At 39.4% G+C, this 19793-nt stretch overlaps 1 protein-coding gene across 1 annotated transcript; it reads right to left on the reverse strand.

The window, feature by feature from the left end:
- Positions 1–3275: 3275 nt before the first annotated feature.
- Positions 3276–5105, reverse strand: LOC6569532 (cathepsin B). Its single transcript, XM_001995427.2, has 4 exons — positions 4715–5105; positions 4372–4626; positions 3968–4135; positions 3276–3891 (listed from the first exon to the last, which is right to left on the reverse strand). Exons 1-4 carry the CDS (start codon positions 4841–4843, stop codon positions 3421–3423), a joined length of 1023 nt encoding a protein of 340 aa, XP_001995463.1. The 5' UTR covers positions 4844–5105; the 3' UTR covers positions 3276–3420.
- Positions 5106–19793: the final 14688 nt, after the last annotated feature.

Here is a 19793-nt window from a genome sequence, read left to right on the forward strand (position 1 = left end):
CACAAATATTATATATGTATGTAAATATACTCTATGAAACCGTTTAACATATGCAACCGAACAAAGTTCAATAATGTGGTAAACTGAAGGACAAAGAACAACAACTGGAGATAAGTACAACAACAACACATGAAAATATGAGAATTATGAGTATTACTAAAGATCTCTAAACGAACTACTAACATAATACATACTGGGTAAATTGTCGGGCGTTAAATGCGTTGCAAAATCAAAACTCAAATCAAATGCAATAAAAGCATTCAAAGCATTTACCGAAACAAGCCAAATGTATATTATATATATACAAACAAACAGTTAAACAAACAATAAAACTAAAAAGAAACAAACAAAAAACTTCTTTCACAAAAGTAAGGCCCTTATTATTGTGTCTGTGTGTGTGTGTGTATGTGCTTGCAAAGTTGAAAACTTATTCAAAAAAAAACAGAAGAAGAAAAATGCAAAAAGAAAACAATCTGATTCTAATTCTGATCCTGAAGGAAACCCGTAAGAAATCTCTCTATAATTGTGATAGTCTTTCGCTACTAAAAGATGCAAAAAGTTATTCAAAATTTATTGAAAGTTTTTTTTTGTATTGTAAAGAAAATACATACATTTAAAATATAAATGTATATGTATAAGCAATGGAAACTTTATAAATAAAATGCAGAGTTGAACTCAACTCATGTTGAACAGCGAAAATCATATGCAAAATATTTGTAACTAACTTTGAATGTAACATATGAATTGTTTTGTGTTCGGTTCCAAGTTCAATCACAGTATTTAACCCATATGCGAACTATTTATGCATAAACCAGATGCAACAAAAACCAAATACAAATCTGCGCTCATTTGTGATAAACAAGAATTGAGTTCATAGTATATAAAGATGATAATAATGATGATAAGCAGTCTTTAATTAATCCTAAACTCAATGCGACCTGATGATAATGCAAAGGTAAAAACCATATGCATACATACATATGTACATTTTTATGTATATATGTATGTATATACTATATACATACATATACACACACGTTAAATGCTGTCCACACAAGAAGTTAACTAAAACTAAAAAATCTAGAAAGAAAAAAAAAAGAAAAACAAATCACAAAATACAAAATACAAAGAGAAAGCAACACAAAATGGACCCAAGAATACGGATTAGTTTGGCATTCAAGTATTTAGCTGAGATACGAGATATATATGTATTTACTTCCTAACAATGCAAACTGAAGAGTTTAAAGTTATTTATTCATATACATACATATATATGCGTGCATATATGTTAATGTAACCTTATGTGCATACCTATATATATATATATATATATGTATATAAATCTAGCGAAATTAAACATTAAAAAAACAAATTAATAAAGCAACATATGAAAGCCGGTGTTCTAAAATATCTTAAGAATATGTTCCTTAATTCACATTTCAATTCGAACAAATATCAGATAATTGAATCTACATTTATATTAATTATTGGTGTCAGAGACAATATCCCAAAATGTTTCGCATTCGACAGTTGTTCTGGAAAATGGTTCAAAGCAGTGCAGTTCAAAGGCAGCTTAAAAAAAGAAAATAATAAAAAAAAAACATAATCGATAAGCTACGTTATGTATGTGTAGTTGTATGTATTTGTATGTGTGCAATGTTTCCACTGTAGAGTTCTTTCGATCTATCTTCTATAATTCCATAGCCTACTTCTTTTCACTACATATATAATGCGCTTCCTGAAATCGAATGCATTTCATCTCTTTTAAAAACATTATATGTATGTATTTACATACATATCGCTTCAATTCTGATTCTAATTGTACTTCAGAAAGATGAACAAGCTAGAAATCAACCAAACAAAACCAAAATGATAATTGAATTTAAATTGTATTGATATTTTAACCCACCATTTAGCTGATAAGCAAGCCCCCCGCTGACAATGTTATACATAGTATACACACATATATACATACCTAGTTGTGCGTGTGTGTGTAAGTGTGTGTGAAACGTAAATGTGAACAAAACACCCCCCAAACCCAGAAAACAAATAACAAAGCAAATCCAACAAAAAACAACAAACAATAAACAAAAAAACAAAGAGTTCATTATAATACTTGTATATGTATGTATGTATGTATATATGTGCATATATGCAACAATTGTTCTATATACATACATACATATGTAAATATATAAATGTAATATTTTATATAGGGTGCAAAAGTCCAACGTTAGAGATTAAAGAAAACATGAAAAAAAAACAGAACAAAAAAACATATATACTATATATGTAACTGTACACAGACAGAAAAAAAAACTAATATACAATATGTATTTATTGAGGGCAAATTCTACAAAAAATGAAATGCAAAATACAGCGATCCAGATGCAATCTATTTACAATACCAAGAAAAAGCATAAACATAATTCAAATTTTCATTAAAAATGTTAGCAAATTGCGAGAAGTATGTGCTATAGACAAAAACAATGCATATAAGTTGGTGTGTTTTCAACAACAGCAAAAAAACAAAAAAATTAAATAAAAAGTGGAAGTAAATAAAAACTAAGAGAAACAATAAGTGATGAACAAGTTGAGAGTGTTCCGCAAATTTGGAGAGCATTCCAAATTGCAGTCCAAATATTTTTCGATCAACATTATGTTACCTGTTTGTTAAATGCCCCATGCGCAAAAGAGACAATGCGATTGGCAGTTTAAAGAAAATAACAACAAAAGAAAAGAAAAATATATAAAATAAATATAAGAAAATGTTCTATTTGATGTTATAAATGAGAAAAATAAATATTGAAATATATATATAAATATAAATGTATATATACAAATATATATATATATCATATATATATATATGATAAACTCACAATCAAGCTATTATTTATGAAACACTTTACGTAGGCTGTTGAGCAAATTAAAATTGCATTCGGCAAATTGTTGAAATTGCCCAATTGAAATCTGCTCCGCTCGGTTTGGGGATGATGATAAATCCCAAACGGTTCACGACCCCGCGGTTGACTGATTGCCAAATATTTCCAAAATATATAAGACCGATGGAGGCGTTGCCAGGAGGGAGAGTGATTAGTGCGACCCTGAGGCTCACTGCCAGAGAATCAGAGATCAGTGCCAATATGGGAGGAGCATAATGATGAGATTCTTCTATTGATATTTAGTTGTTGTATATGAATGAGGGCAGTTGACATGCAGTGACTTAAACATAGAGCACTTGGTTCCATTAGAAATCAATTAAATGCCTTTTATTATTGGTTGTTTTCACTTCATTTTGTTTGATTTATTTAGGTCCTAACAAATTTAGGTTGTCATTACATGTTAATATACATAGTGGAAATCATTAATTAAGCCGAGAAACATACGAGAAACAAATTTGAAAGACACTTTGTTAGCTCACAATTTGGGCAAACCCGCAGAAATTTGGCTCTCGATGCCGCAATGATCCTTGCCGCGCAATATGCGGAAGAAACCATTGTCTCCCCAGTCGGTGTTCCATGAGTTGGCAATGAGCCAATAGGGCACCTTGCTCTCCCCCCAGACACCCCAGCCGATGATGCGTATGGCATGACCGCCCAACTGCTTGCCATGGACATGCTGATAGACGCCCGTCTTGTACAATATCAAATCCTCATAGACAGTAAATGCACCCTCCACCGGTCCATTGGTCATGATCTCGCGCTGAATGTTGCGCGGATTGCGATTGATAGAGTATGAGCTGGCGCCGAAATGCTTGTCCTTTTCATAGTCTACGGAGTAGTTGGGCTGGCACTGGTGCTTGCAGTGAGGAGTGCTGCCTGAATGGCAGGGTGGACGTGGGCCATCGACATGATGCTCGCAGGGCTCTACCTCATAGGGTCGGCAACCCTGCAAAATGCAAATATTCATAATTAACGAATATTATTTGGCATTGAGCATAAGGCATTAAAATTGTATTGCTTACCTCTGTGGAATTGTAGGAGCCGCCGCTAACAATGCCCCTGGTCGTCCAGTAGCTCCAGGCGGCGCCAGGAAAACCACCATTGCAGCCAAAGCCGCAGGTGTGGCAACAGGTCACCAAATCATCAGCGGAGAAGTGGAAGTTAACAGTGGCATTCGAATGAATGCAGACCTGTAAAGGACAGACACATACAATAGAAGCAACTCAACAACCAATTCACAGTCCAAACAAAGAGTACTTAAACACACACGTACACACACACATACATATACACACAGCCAGAAGCTAGCATTGCAACGCAATTTGTAGGAAAAATCGATAACACAAAGAGATAAGCAAATGGAGCCTCGTCATGTGAGTTGTTATTGTTTGTTTTTGTTCTTTTTAAAATGGGGGCGTTAACTTACGCGGTCCGACATGGCCTCAACGGCTCCAAAGGCCCAGCAGGAGCCGCAGGAGCCCTGATCACGAATTTCCCGAATTGTTGGGCAATTGGGCCAATTTTTGCTCGAATCAAATTCCTCGGGCAAATCCTTATCCTCACCATCAGCGCCCAGCAGCTCTCGCTTCTCGGGCAGCGTGAACTTGTGCGAATCGGGATGAACACCCATCAGGGCACGTATATGATGCTCCGACACGGCCGCATCAAAGTTGCGTCCAGGCTGCGATTAACAATAAAAACAGAAATATATTTGTATAAATATATATATATATATGTATGTGATAGTCATGGTCATCATATTGACTTACCGTCCAGGTTGTGGCCTTGCTTTTTACCAACTCAATGAATTCATCGCTAAGCATATGCGGCTCGGACTCTGTGGCTTTAGTCATGGCCACAAGTGCCAGCAGCGACACAGTCGCTATCAAGAATTTCATTTTTCTTTCTTTTTGAGTTGCACACTTTTGTCAAAATGGCGCTGACAAACCAATAAAAAAAAAGTAAGCGGCCGAGCAAGCGTTTGGCTATGTAAATATATGTATGTATATATTTGTAATTAGTCGAATGTTACAAGCTGGCGTAATTTGTTATCTGCTGCACTGACAATCGGCAGCAGCTAATGCGAACTGTTCAAGCGTTCGGTCAAGAACGATTTATATGCGTTGTTGTTCTTTTCAAAGTTTTTGATAAGCGGATATCGTATTGATGATGCTGATGGTATTTATGTATTTCTTATCGATATATCGATGCGGAATAATCGCAGCGTACGATATTCTAGCAATACTGCTCATATTGATGTTAAAACTTAATTTATAGTTTGCAAACAAAAACCTATATTGCAATATTTATTTAAGTCGTCATTCTTAAAATATATAAATTAAAGTTGCATATTAATTTAATGCAATGTTGTTATGCCTTGCCTGTCGTAAGCACCAATATATCGCTCAGCCGGCTAGCTATCGGCTCAGGGGTATTTCGACCGCGATATATTGGGCGGCAAGTTAACAAATAAAATTTGTATTCTTTTATAAATAAAAAAAAAACAAATATTTCCATCAAACCAGTCCGCTCGCTGCTGTGTTGGCTGTGTGGATGTTGTACAGCCTGCGTGTCCCTCCCTTCCTTGTGATTCCTCCTCTAAGTCTCCTGGAGAAATTCCCTTTCATAATTATTTCTTTCTCGTTTGCTTATTATGCCCTCATCTCACCCAATCACATTGATTTACCACATCATGTTCCTTTTTTTAGACTATTTAATTTACAATTCATCTGATACATGTAACATCCTGATCCCTAACTTCTTTGTTGGCCAACACTAAATTCGCTTATATATATTTAATACAATTTTATCTACCTACTTAATTTAAAGCCTGCAAAACATTTAAGTTTTTTTCTTTTCTATTATTTGGCTTTAAAAGTGCGCATCACTGATTGACAAAATGAGCATCACTATTGCCTTGGTTAGGGCCGATCAGCTGCCTTTGGCTCACTCTGCCGCAATTAGGCGGGAACAAACTCACTGATGTGTTGGTACAATCCGAGTCGTCTCACGGTCTCCGGGCTTTGATTTCCTGGGTCCTGAGTCCAGTTGGCCGATTTCCTCCTTGATGGTGGCGATGAATAGTTCCGCCTGTTGCTGCCGCCGATTTGTATGTTGGCATGCTTTTATTTTATTATTTTATTTGTAATTTTTACTTTTGTTTGCTATTTATTCATTTTACATTATTTTACTTTATATATAATTACTTCATAATTTTTTTACAAGCAATTTATTTGAATTTCTTAAAAAAAAAAAACTTGTCGTTTTTTTTCCTTCTTTTCTCCTTTTTTTCTTCTTCCTTTCTTTCTTTTTTTCCCCCCTTTTTCTTCCTATTTTTCTGAAGATGGTCCCCCATCGATATCCCTCGCCTATCGATCTATCTGCCGACCATAACACCACACTACGGTTTCGAGGTTCATTTCAGAGAAACAGGAGTGCAAAAGGAGGCTATCTTTGCCCAACGTATGCCATCGTCCACACTCTGGGATTAAGAGCCTCATGCTCTACCGACTGAGCTAGCCGGGCTCACACTGCAGCTGTAGGCCACATCTGTGATTTGGCCTATCGGGAACTCCAGAGGTACGCACATACATCCAGTACCAGTCTTTAGCCTGCCCGTTCACCAATCCATGGAAATCCCTCAGTACATCTGACCACGGAACTTGGTGCAGTGACTGGAGATGTTCCAACCGGAAGATAAATTCCGCCACCGGCATTCCCTTCGGGTCTCCGTCGAAGATCAGGCCCCACCTTCGGATGTGACTGCTCTCCTGCCTCGTATCCCCGATGCTCGTGCGGTTTCCTTGATAATGTCCACTCTCATTACCCGTTTATTGCATCCAGCACGATACGGGAACTTGTCGTTGTTAGGCTTGTTTCTGATGTTCCGATTCCAACGCTCGATTATCCACAAAAAGGTGAGTAGGTGCAGGTGGCCGATTAATTCTCGCCTATCTCGCTTCTTGTGAACTTGCATCGCTTCTCACTTTGTCCACTTTCAGGGATGAGACTACTTCAATAATTTCTCGCATGAAACTTAACGTGCTGGCCTCCATTGTCTCTTTAAAAGCGCTCAATTCCTGGGACAGCGATGCTCTGTAGGTCTTGTGCGCTTGGGCTACCGCTATAGCCGACTTCAGCTCACTGGGTAGCTCCACTTCGCTCCTGGTTTGTTGCGTTGATGACGGGGTACCCGCTACATCGTCTCGGCTACGCATTCCGACTAGAGAAGTACTCTCCATTTCTTCGGTGGGTTTGGTATTTTGTGCACGGGTAGTTGGACGCATTTTCTCTTGCTCTCTATCCCTCTGAAAGTCCCCGCTGCGCCGCACTTTCCTCGACTGCCTGAATACCCCTTCGCTCATGTGATTCTTAATTTTCAATATGTTTCAACATTCAACAAAAAAAACGTATAATTATTTAACCCACAATTTTCATAATTATATGTATATAGATATGTATATGCATAAATATGCCTACGGAAAATAATTATCTGTACTTCTATGTATTAAATAAATAAATAACCAATAAATAACTCAAACAATTATATTATAAATATTTGACTAACCTAATCTCTAAGTCAAAATTGTCTTGTAACAATAATGCTGAGAACTAAGCTATCACTGAAAATCGACTTATCACAACAAACTAACACTCAAAATTCATACTCAGCACTCTCGGAAATGCAATTTAAACATTAAGATGGGTGAGATGAGGGTAACACCGTATGACGCCACCTACAGGTAACAATCGGCCTTTTCTCCGGCTCACGGACCAGTTAAACTTCACTTTCACTACTAATGATAATTGAAAGATGTTCCTTGACCAAATCGGCAGGACTACTGTTTGTGGCAGCGATGGACTCAGCATAGTAGGATGCTCATCCACGGTCCGACTAAACATTCCTCCTACTTGTTGGTCAAGGCCACCTGTTCAATATATGAAAATTGTTAATACTCAGAATTTCAAGTACAATCTCCTGATTATTTTAATTTCTTATCCATTCTTTTTTTTATTTCTTTCATGCGAGCATCATTTGTTGCTACAAATGTGCTTCGCGGTGTTGTTTAAATAGGGTGACATTTGTTCTTATGTCAGCCTAGTTTTTCAATTGGGCGCCATTTGTTATGCCTTGCCTGTCGTAAGCACCAATATATCGCTCAGCCGGCTAGCTATCGGCTCAGGGGTAGTTCGACCGCGATATATTGGGCGGCAAGTTAACAAATAAAATTTGTATTTTTTTATAAATAAAAAAAAAACAAATATTTCCATCAAACCAGTCCGCTCGCTGCTGTGCTGGCTGTGTGGATGTTGTACAGCCTGCGTGTCCCTCCCTTCCTTGTGATTCCTCCTCTAAATTTCCTGGAGAAATTCCCTTTCATAATTATTTCTTTCTCGTTTGCTTCTTATGCCCTCATCTCACCCAATCACATTGATTTACCACATCATGTTCCTTTTTTCAGACTATTTAATTTACAATTCATATGATACATGTAACATCGTGATCCCTAACCTTTTTGTTGGCCAACACTAAATTCGCTTATATATATTTAATACAATTTTATCTATCTACTTAATTTAAAGCTTACAAAACATTTATGTTTTTTTCTTTTCTATTATTTGGCTTTAAAAGTGCGCATCACTGATTGACAAAATGAGCATCACTATTGCCTTGGTTAGAGCCGATCAGCTGCCTTTGGCTCACTCTGCCGCAATTAGGCGGGAACAAACTCACTGATGTGTTGGTACAATCCGAGTCGTCTCACGGTCTCCGGGCTTTGATTTCCTGGGTCCTGAGTCCAGTTGGCCGATTTCCTCCTTGATGGTGGCGATGAATAGTTTCGCCTGTTGCTGCCGCCGATTTGTATGTTGGTATGCTTTTATTTTATTATTTTATTTGTAATTTTTACTTTTGTTTGCTATTTATTCATTTTACATTATTTTACTTTATGTATAATTACTTCATAATTTTTTTACAAGCAATTTATTTGAATTTCTTTAAAAAAAAAAAAACTTGTCGCAGCGCATGCGCACGCGGTCCCTTTTTTCTTTCTTTTCTCCTTTTTTTCTTCTTCCTTTCTTTCTTTTTTTCCCCCCTTTTTCTTCCTATTTTTCTGAAGATGGTCCCCCATTGATATCCCTCGCCTATCGATCTATCTGCCGACCATAACACCACACTACGGTTTCGAGGTTCATTTCAGAGAAACAGGAGTGCAAAAGGAGGCTATCTTTGCCCAACGTATGCCATCGTCCACACCCTGGGATTAAGAGCCTCATGCTCTACCGACTGAGCTAGCCGGGCTCACACTGCAGCTGTAGGCCACATCTGTGATTTGGCCAATCGGGAACTCCAGAGGTACGCACATACATCCAGTACCAGTCTTTAGCCTGCCCGTTCACCAATCCATGGAAATCCCTCAGTACATCTGACCACGGAACTTGGTACAGTGACTGGAGATGTTCCAACCGGAAGATAAATTCCGCCACCGGCATTCCCTTCGGGTCTCCGTCGAAGATCAGGCCCCACCTTCGGATGTGACTGCTCTCCTGCCTCGTATCCCCGATGCTCGTGCGGTTTCCTTGATAATGTCCACTCTCATTACCCGTTTATTGCATCCAGCACGATACGGGAACTTGTCGTTGTTAGGCTTGTTTCTGATGTTCCGATTCCAACGCTCGATTATCCACAAAAAGGTGAGTAGGTGCAGGTGGCCGATTAATTCTCGCCTATCTCGCTTCTTGTGAACTTGCATCGCTTCTCACTTTGTCCACTTTCAGGGATGAGACTACTTCCCTAATTTCTCGCATGAAACTTAACGTGCTGGCCTCCATTGTCTCTTTAAAAGCGCTCAATTCCTGCGACAGCGATGCTCTGTAGGTCTTGTGCGCTTGGGCTACCGCTATAGCCGACTTCAGCTCACTGGGTAGCTCCACTTCGCTCCTGGTTTGTTGCGTTGATGACGGGGTACCCGCTACATCGTCTCGGCTACGCATTCCGACTAGAGAAGTACTCTCCATTTCTTCGGTGGGTTTGGTATTTTGTGCACGGGTAGTTGGACGCATTTTCTCTTGCTCTCTATCCCTCTGAAAGTCCCCGCTGCGCCGCACTTTCCTCGACTGCCTGAATACCCCTTCGCTCATGTGATTCTTAATTTTCAATATGTTTCAACATTCAACAAAAAAAACGTATAATTATTTAACCCACAATTTTCATAATTATATGTATATAGATATGTATATGCATAAATATGCCTACGGAAAATAATTATCTGTACTTCTATGTATTAAATAAATAAATAACCAATAAATAACTCAAACAATTATATTATAAATATTTGACTAACCTAATCTCTAAGTCAAAATTGTCTTGTAACAATAATGCTGAGAACTAAGCTATCACTGAAAATCGACTTATCACAACAAACTAACACTCAAAATTCATACTCAGCACTCTCGGAAATGCAATTTAAACATTAAGATGGGTGAGATGAGGGTAACACCGTATGACGCCACCTACAGGTAACAATCGGCCTTTTCTCCGGCTCACGGACCAGTTAAACTTCACTTTCACTACTAATGATAATTGAAAGATGTTCCTTGACCAAATCGGCAGGACTACTGTTTGTGGCAGCGATGGACTCAGCATAGTAGGATGCTCATCCACGGTCCGACTAAACATTCCTCCTACTTGTTGGTCAAGGCCACCTGTTCAATATATGAAAATTGTTAATACTTAGAATTTCAAGTACAATCTCCTGATTATTTAAATTTCTTATCGATTCTTTTTTTTATTTCTTTTATGCGAGCATCATTTGTTGCTACAAATGTGCTTCGCGGTGTTGTTTAAATAGGGTGACATTTGTTCTTATGTCAGCCTAGTTTTTCAATTGGGCGCCATTTGTTATGCCTTGCCTGTCGTAAGCACCAATATATCGCTCAGCCGGCTAGCTATCGGCTCAGGGGTAGTTCGACCGCGATATATTGGGCGGCAAGTTAACAAATAAAATTTGTATTCTTTTATAAATAAAAAAAAAACAAATATTTCCATCAAACAAGTCCGCTCGCTGCTGTGTTGGCTGTGTGGATGTTGTACAGCCTGCGTGTCCCTCCCTTCCTTGTGATTCCTCCTCTAAGTCTCCTGGAGAAATTCCCTTTCATAATTATTTCTTTCTCGTTTGCTTATTATGCCCTCATCTCACCCAATCACATTGATTTACCACATCATGTTCCTTTTTTTAGACTATTTAATTTACAATTCATCTGATACATGTAACATCCTGATCCCTAACTTCTTTGTTGGCCAACACTAAATTCGCTTATATATATTTAATACAATTTTATCTACCTACTTAATTTAAAGCCTGCAAAACATTTAAGTTTTTTTCTTTTCTATTATTTGGCTTTAAAAGTGCGCATCACTGATTGACAAAATGAGCATCACTATTGCCTTGGTTAGGGCCGATCAGCTGCCTTTGGCTCACTCTGCCGCAATTAGGCGGGAACAAACTCACTGATGTGTTGGTACAATCCGAGTCGTCTCACGGTCTCCGGGCTTTGATTTCCTGGGTCCTGAGTCCAGTTGGCCGATTTCCTCCTTGATGGTGGCGATGAATAGTTCCGCCTGTTGCTGCCGCCGATTTGTATGTTGGCATGCTTTTATTTTATTATTTTATTTGTAATTTTTACTTTTGTTTGCTATTTATTCATTTTACATTATTTTACTTTATATATAATTACTTCATAATTTTTTTACAAGCAATTTATTTGAATTTCTTTAAAAAAAAAACTTGTCGCTTTTTTTTCCTTCTTTTCTCCTTTTTTTCTTCTTCCTTTCTTTCTTTTTTTCCCCCCTTTTTCTTCCTATTTTTCTGAAGATGGTCCCCCATCGATATCCCTCGCCTATCGATCTATCTGCCGACCATAACACCACACTACGGTTTCGAGGTTCATTTCAGAGAAACAGGAGTGCAAAAGGAGGCTATCTTTGCCCAACGTATGCCATCGTCCACACTCTGGGATTAAGAGCCTCATGCTCTACCGACTGAGCTAGCCGGGCTCACACTGCAGCTGTAGGCCACATCTGTGATTTGGCCTATCGGGAACTCCAGAGGTACGCACATACATCCAGTACCAGTCTTTAGCCTGCCCGTTCACCAATCCATGGAAATCCCTCAGTACATCTGACCACGGAACTTGGTGCAGTGACTGGAGATGTTCCAACCGGAAGATAAATTCCGCCACCGGCATTCCCTTCGGGTCTCCGTCGAAGATCAGGCCCCACCTTCGGATGTGACTGCTCTCCTGCCTCGTATCCCCGATGCTCGTGCGGTTTCCTTGATAATGTCCACTCTCATTACCCGTTTATTGCATCCAGCACGATACGGGAACTTGTCGTTGTTAGGCTTGTTTCTGATGTTCCGATTCCAACGCTCGATTATCCACAAAAAGGTGAGTAGGTGCAGGTGGCCGATTAATTCTCGCCTATCTCGCTTCTTGTGAACTTGCATCGCTTCTCACTTTGTCCACTTTCAGGGATGAGACTACTTCAATAATTTCTCGCATGAAACTTAACGTGCTGGCCTCCATTGTCTCTTTAAAAGCGCTCAATTCCTGGGACAGCGATGCTCTGTAGGTCTTGTGCGCTTGGGCTACCGCTATAGCCGACTTCAGCTCACTGGGTAGCTCCACTTCGCTCCTGGTTTGTTGCGTTGATGACGGGGTACCCGCTACATCGTCTCGGCTACGCATTCCGACTAGAGAAGTACTCTCCATTTCTTCGGTGGGTTTGGTATTTTGTGCACGGGTAGTTGGACGCATTTTCTCTTGCTCTCTATCCCTCTGAAAGTCCCCGCTGCGCCGCACTTTCCTCGACTGCCTGAATACCCCTTCGCTCATGTGATTCTTAATTTTCAATATGTTTCAACATTCAACAAAAAAAACGTATAATTATTTAACCCACAATTTTCATAATTATATGTATATAGATATGTATATGCATAAATATGCCTACGGAAAATAATTATCTGTACTTCTATGTATTAAATAAATAAATAACCAATAAATAACTCAAACAATTATATTATAAATATTTGACTAACCTAATCTCTAAGTCAAAATTGTCTTGTAACAATAATGCTGAGAACTAAGCTATCACTGAAAATCGACTTATCACAACAAACTAACACTCAAAATTCATACTCAGCACTCTCGGAAATGCAATTTAAACATTAAGATGGGTGAGATGAGGGTAACACCGTATGACGCCACCTACAGGTAACAATCGGCCTTTTCTCCGGCTCACGGACCAGTTAAACTTCACTTTCACTACTAATGATAATTGAAAGATGTTCCTTGACCAAATCGGCAGGACTACTGTTTGTGGCAGCGATGGACTCAGCATAGTAGGATGCTCATCCACGGTCCGACTAAACATTCCTCCTACTTGTTGGTCAAGGCCACCTGTTCAATATATGAAAATTGTTAATACTCAGAATTTCAAGTACAATCTCCTGATTATTTTAATTTCTTATCCATTCTTTTTTTTATTTCTTTCATGCGAGCATCATTTGTTGCTACAAATGTGCTTCGCGGTGTTGTTTAAATAGGGTGACATTTGTTCTTATGTCAGCCTAGTTTTTCAATTGGGCGCCATTTGTTATGCCTTGCCTGTCGTAAGCACCAATATATCGCTCAGCCGGCTAGCTATCGGCTCAGGGGTAGTTCGACCGCGATATATTGGGCGGCAAGTTAACAAATAAAATTTGTATTTTTTTAAATAAAATAAAAAAACAAATATTTCCATCAAACCAGTCCGCTCGCTGCTGTGCTGGCTGTGTGGATGTTGTACAGCCTGCGTGTCCCTCCCTTCCTTGTGATTCCTCCTCTAAATTTCCTGGAGAAATTCCCTTTCATAATTATTTCTTTCTCGTTTGCTTCTTATGCCCTCATCTCACCCAATCACATTGATTTACCACATCATGTTCCTTTTTTCAGACTATTTAATTTACAATTCATATGATACATGTAACATCGTGATCCCTAACCTTTTTGTTGGCCAACACTAAATTCGCTTATATATATTTAATACAATTTTATCTATCTACTTAATTTAAAGCTTACAAAACATTTATGTTTTTTTCTTTTCTATTATTTGGCTTTAAAAGTGCGCATCACTGATTGACAAAATGAGCATCACTATTGCCTTGGTTAGAGCCGATCAGCTGCCTTTGGCTCACTCTGCCGCAATTAGGCGGGAACAAACTCACTGATGTGTTGGTACAATCCGAGTCGTCTCACGGTCTCCGGGCTTTGATTTCCTGGGTCCTGAGTCCAGTTGGCCGATTTCCTCCTTGATGGTGGCGATGAATAGTTTCGCCTGTTGCTGCCGCCGATTTGTATGTTGGTATGCTTTTATTTTATTATTTTATTTGTAATTTTTACTTTTGTTTGCTATTTATTCATTTTACATTATTTTACTTTATGTATAATTACTTCATAATTTTTTTACAAGCAATTTATTTGAATTTCTTTAAAAAAAAAAACTTGTCGGGCGCACGCGTACGCGACTCCCTTTTTTTCTTTCTTTTCTCCTTTTTTTCTTCTTCCTTTCTTTCTTTTTTTCCCCCCTTTTTCTTCCTATTTTTCTGAAGATGGTCCCCCATTGATATCCCTCGCCTATCGATCTATCTGCCGACCATAACACCACACTACGGTTTCGAGGTTCATTTCAGAGAAACAGGAGTGCAAAAGGAGGCTATCTTTGCCCAACGTATGCCATCGTCCACACCCTGGGATTAAGAGCCTCATGCTCTACCGACTGAGCTAGCCGGGCTCACACTGCAGCTGTAGGCCACATCTGTGATTTGGCCAATCGGGAACTCCAGAGGTACGCACATACATCCAGTACCAGTCTTTAGCCTGCCCGTTCACCAATCCATGGAAATCCCTCAGTACATCTGACCACGGAACTTGGTACAGTGACTGGAGATGTTCCAACCGGAAGATAAATTCCGCCACCGGCATTCCCTTCGGGTCTCCGTCGAAGATCAGGCCCCACCTTCGGATGTGACTGCTCTCCTGCCTCGTATCCCCGATGCTCGTGCGGTTTCCTTGATAATGTCCACTCTCATTACCCGTTTATTGCATCCAGCACGATACGGGAACTTGTCGTTGTTAGGCTTGTTTCTGATGTTCCGATTCCAACGCTCGATTATCCACAAAAAGGTGAGTAGGTGCAGGTGGCCGATTAATTCTCGCCTATCTCGCTTCTTGTGAACTTGCATCGCTTCTCACTTTGTCCACTTTCAGGGATGAGACTACTTCCCTAATTTCTCGCATGAAACTTAACGTGCTGGCCTCCATTGTCTCTTTAAAAGCGCTCAATTCCTGCGACAGCGATGCTCTGTAGGTCTTGTGCGCTTGGGCTACCGCTATAGCCGACTTCAGCTCACTGGGTAGCTCCACTTCGCTCCTGGTTTGTTGCGTTGATGACGGGGTACCCGCTACATCGTCTCGGCTACGCATTCCGACTAGAGAAGTACTCTCCATTTCTTCGGTGGGTTTGGTATTTTGTGCACGGGTAGTTGGACGCATTTTCTCTTGCTCTCTATCCCTCTGAAAGTCCCCGCTGCGCCGCACTTTCCTCGACTGCCTGAATACCCCTTCGCTCATGTGATTCTTAATTTTCAATATGTTTCAACATTCAACAAAAAAAACGTATAATTATTTAACCCACAATTTTCATAATTATATGTATATAGATATGTATATGCATAAATATGCCTACGGAAAATAATTATCTGTACTTCTATGTATTAAATAAATAAATAACCAATAAATAACTCAAACAATTATATTATAAATATTTGACTAACCTAATCTCTAAGTCAAAATTGTCTTGTAACAATAATGCTGAGAACTAAGCTATCACTGAAAATCGACTTATCACAACAAACTAACACTCAAAATTCATACTCAGCACTCTCGGAAATGCAATTTAAACATTAAGATGGGTGAGATGAGGGTAACACCGTATGACGCCACCTACAGGTAACAATCGGCCTTTTCTCCGGCTCACGGACCAGTTAAACTTCACTTTCACTACTAATGACAATTGAAAGATGTTCTTTGATCAAATCGGCAGGACTACTGTTTGTGGCAGCGATGGACTCAGCATAGTAGGATGCTCATCCACGGTCCGACTAAACATTCCTCCTACTTGTTGGTCAAGGCCACCTGTTCAATATATGAAAATTGTTAATACTTAGAATTTCAAGTACAATCTCCTGATTATTTAAATTTCTTATCGATTCTTTTTTTTATTTCTTTTATGCGAGCATCATTTGTTGCTACAAATGTGCTTCGCGGTGTTGTTTAAATAGGGTGACATTTGTTCTTATGTCAGCCTAGTTTTTCAATTGGGCGCCATTTGTTATGCCTTGCCTGTCGTAAGCACCAATATATCGCTCAGCCGGCTAGCTATCGGCTCAGGGGTAGTTCGACCGCGATATTTTGGGCGGCAAGTTAACAAAAAATTTGTATTCTATAAATAAAAATAAACAAATATTTCCATCAAACAAGTCCGCTCGCTGCTGTGTTGGCTGTGTGGATGTTGTACAGCCTGCGTGTCCCTCCCTTCCTTGTGATTCCTCCTCTAAATTTCCTGGAGAAATTCCCTTTCATAATTATTTCTTTCTCGTTTGCTTCTTATGCCCTCATCTTACCCAATCACATTGATTTACCACATCATGTTCCTTTTTTCAGACTATTTAATTTACAATTCATATGATACATGTAACATCGTGATCCCTAACCTTTTTGTTGGCCAACACTAAATTCGCTTATATATATTTAATACAATTTTATCTATCTACTTAATTTAAAGCTTACAAAACATTTATGTTTTTTTCTTTTCTATTATTTGGCTTTAAAAGTGCGCATCACTGATTGACAAAATGAGCATCACTATTGCCTTGGTTAGAGCCGATCAGCTGCCTTTGGCTCACTCTGCCGCAATTAGGCGGGAACAAACTCACTGATGTGTTGGTACAATCCGAGTCGTCTCACGGTCTCCGGGCTTTGATTTCCTGGGTCCTGAGTCCAGTTGGCCGATTTCCTCCTTGATGGTGGCGATGAATAGTTCCGCCTGTTGCTGCCGCCGATTTGTATGTTGGTATGCTTTTATTTTATTATTTTATTTGTAATTTTTACTTTTGTTTGCTATTTATTCATTTTACATTATTTTACTTTATGTATAATTACTTCATAATTTTTTTACAAGCAATTTATTTGAATTTCTTTAAAAAAAAAACTTGTCGCAGCGCATGCGCACGCGGTCCCTTTTTTTTCTTTCTTTTCTCCTTTTTTTCTTCTTCCTTTCTTTCTTTTTTTCCCCCCTTTTTCTTCCTATTTTTCTGAAGATGGTCCCCCATTGATATCCCTCGCCTATCGATCTATCTGCCGACCATAACACCACACTACGGTTTCGAGGTTCATTTCAGAGAAACAGGAGTGCAAAAGGAGGCTATCTTTGCCCAACGTATGCCATCGTCCACACCCTGGGATTAAGAGCCTCATGCTCTACCGACTGAGCTAGCCGGGCTCACACTGCAGCTGTAGGCCACATCTGTGATTTGGCCAATCGGGAACTCCAGAGGTACGCACATACATCCAGTACCAGTCTTTAGCCTGCCCGTTCACCAATCCATGGAAATCCCTCAGTACATCTGACCACGGAACTTGGTACAGTGACTGGAGATGTTCCAGCCGGAAGATAAATTCCGCCACCGGCATTCCCTTCGGGTCTCCGTCGAAGATCAGGCCCCACCTTCGGATGTGACTGCTCTCCTGCCTCGTATCCCCGATGCTCGTGCGGTTTCCTTGATAATGTCCACTCTCATTACCCGTTTATTGCATCCAGCACGATACGGGAACTTGTCGTTGTTAGGCTTGTTTCTGATGTTCCGATTCCAACGCTCGATTATCCACAAAAAGGTGAGTAGGTGCAGGTGGCCGATTAATTCTCGCCTATCTCGCTTCTTGTGAACTTGCATCGCTTCTCACTTTGTCCACTTTCAGGGATGAGATTACTTCCCTAATTTCTCGCATGAAACTTAACGTGCTGGCCTCCATTGTCTCTTTAAAAGCGCTCAATTCCTGCGACAGCGATGCTCTGTAGGTCTTGTGCGCTTGGGCTACCGCTATAGGCGACTTCAGCTCACTGGGTAGCTCCACTTCGCTCCTGGTTTGTTGCGTTGATGACGGGGTACCCGCTACATCGTCTCGGCTACGCATTCCGACTAGAGAAGTACTCTCCATTTCTTCGGTGGGTTTGGTATTTTGTGCACGGGTAGTTGGACGCATTTTCTCTTGCTCTCTATCCCTCTGAAAGTCCCCGCTGCGCCGCACTTTCCTCGACTGCCTGAATACCCCTTCGCTCATGTGATTCTTAATTTTCAATATGTTTCAACATTCAACAAAAAAAACGTATAATTATTTAACCCACAATTTTCATAATTATATGTATATAGATATGTATATGCATAAATATGCCTACGGAAAATAATTATCTGTACTTCTATGTATTAAATAAATAAATAACCAATAAATAACTCAAACAATTATATTATAAATATTTGACTAACCTAATCTCTAAGTCAAAATTGTCTTGTAACAATAATGCTGAGAACTAAGCTATCACTGAAAATCGACTTATCACAACAAACTAACACTCAAAATTCATACTCAGCACTCTCGGAAATGCAATTTAAACATTAAGATGGGTGAGATGAGGGTAACACCGTATGACGCCACCTACAGGTAACAATCGGCCTTTTCTCCGGCTCACGGACCAGTTAAACTTCACTTTCACTACTAATGATAATTGAAAGATGTTCCTTGACCAAATCGGCAGGACTACTGTTTGTGGCAGCGATGGACTCAGCATAGTAGGATGCTCATCCACGGTCCGACTAAACATTCCTCCTACTTGTTGGTCAAGGCCACCTGTTCAATATATGAAAATTGTTAATACTCAGAATTTCAAGTACAATCTCCTGATTATTTTAATTTCTTATCCATTCTTTTTTTTATTTCTTTCATGCGAGCATCATTTGTTGCTACAAATGTGCTTCGCGGTGTTGTTTAAATAGGGTGACATTTGTTCTTATGTCAGCCTAGTTTTTCAATTGGGCGCCATTTGTTATGCCTTGCCTGTCGTAAGCACCAATATATCGCTCAGCCGGCTAGCTATCGGCTCAGGGGTAGTTCGACCGCGATATATTGGGCGGCAAGTTAACAAATAAAATTTGTATTCTTTTATAAATAAAAAAAAAACAAATATTTCCATCAAACAAGTCCGCTCGCTGCTGTGTTGGCTGTGTGGATGTTGTACAGCCTGCGTGTCCCTCCCTTCCTTGTGATTCCTCCTCTAAATTTCCTGGAGAAATTCCCTTTCATAATTATTTCTTTCTCGTTTGCTTCTTATGCCCTCATCTTACCCAATCACATTGATTTACCACATCATGTTCCTTTTTTCAGACTATTTAATTTACAATTCATATGATACATGTAACATCGTGATCCCTAACCTTTTTGTTGGCCAACACTAAATTCGCTTATATATATTTAATACAATTTTATCTATCTACTTAATTTAAAGCTTACAAAACATTTATGTTTTTTTCTTTTATATTATTTGGCTTTGAAAGTGCGCATCACTGATTGACAAAATGAGCATCACTATTGCCTTGGTTAGAGCCGATCAGCTGCCTTTGGCTCACTCTGCCGCAATTAGGCGGGAACAAACTCACTGATGTGTTGGTACAATCCGAGTCGTCTCACGGTCTCCGG

This window comes from Drosophila grimshawi, unplaced genomic scaffold (genome assembly GCF_018153295.1).
Source record: "Drosophila grimshawi isolate 15287-2541.00 unplaced genomic scaffold, ASM1815329v1 contig_848, whole genome shotgun sequence".
Lineage (NCBI taxonomy): Eukaryota > Metazoa > Arthropoda > Insecta > Diptera > Drosophilidae > Drosophila > Drosophila grimshawi.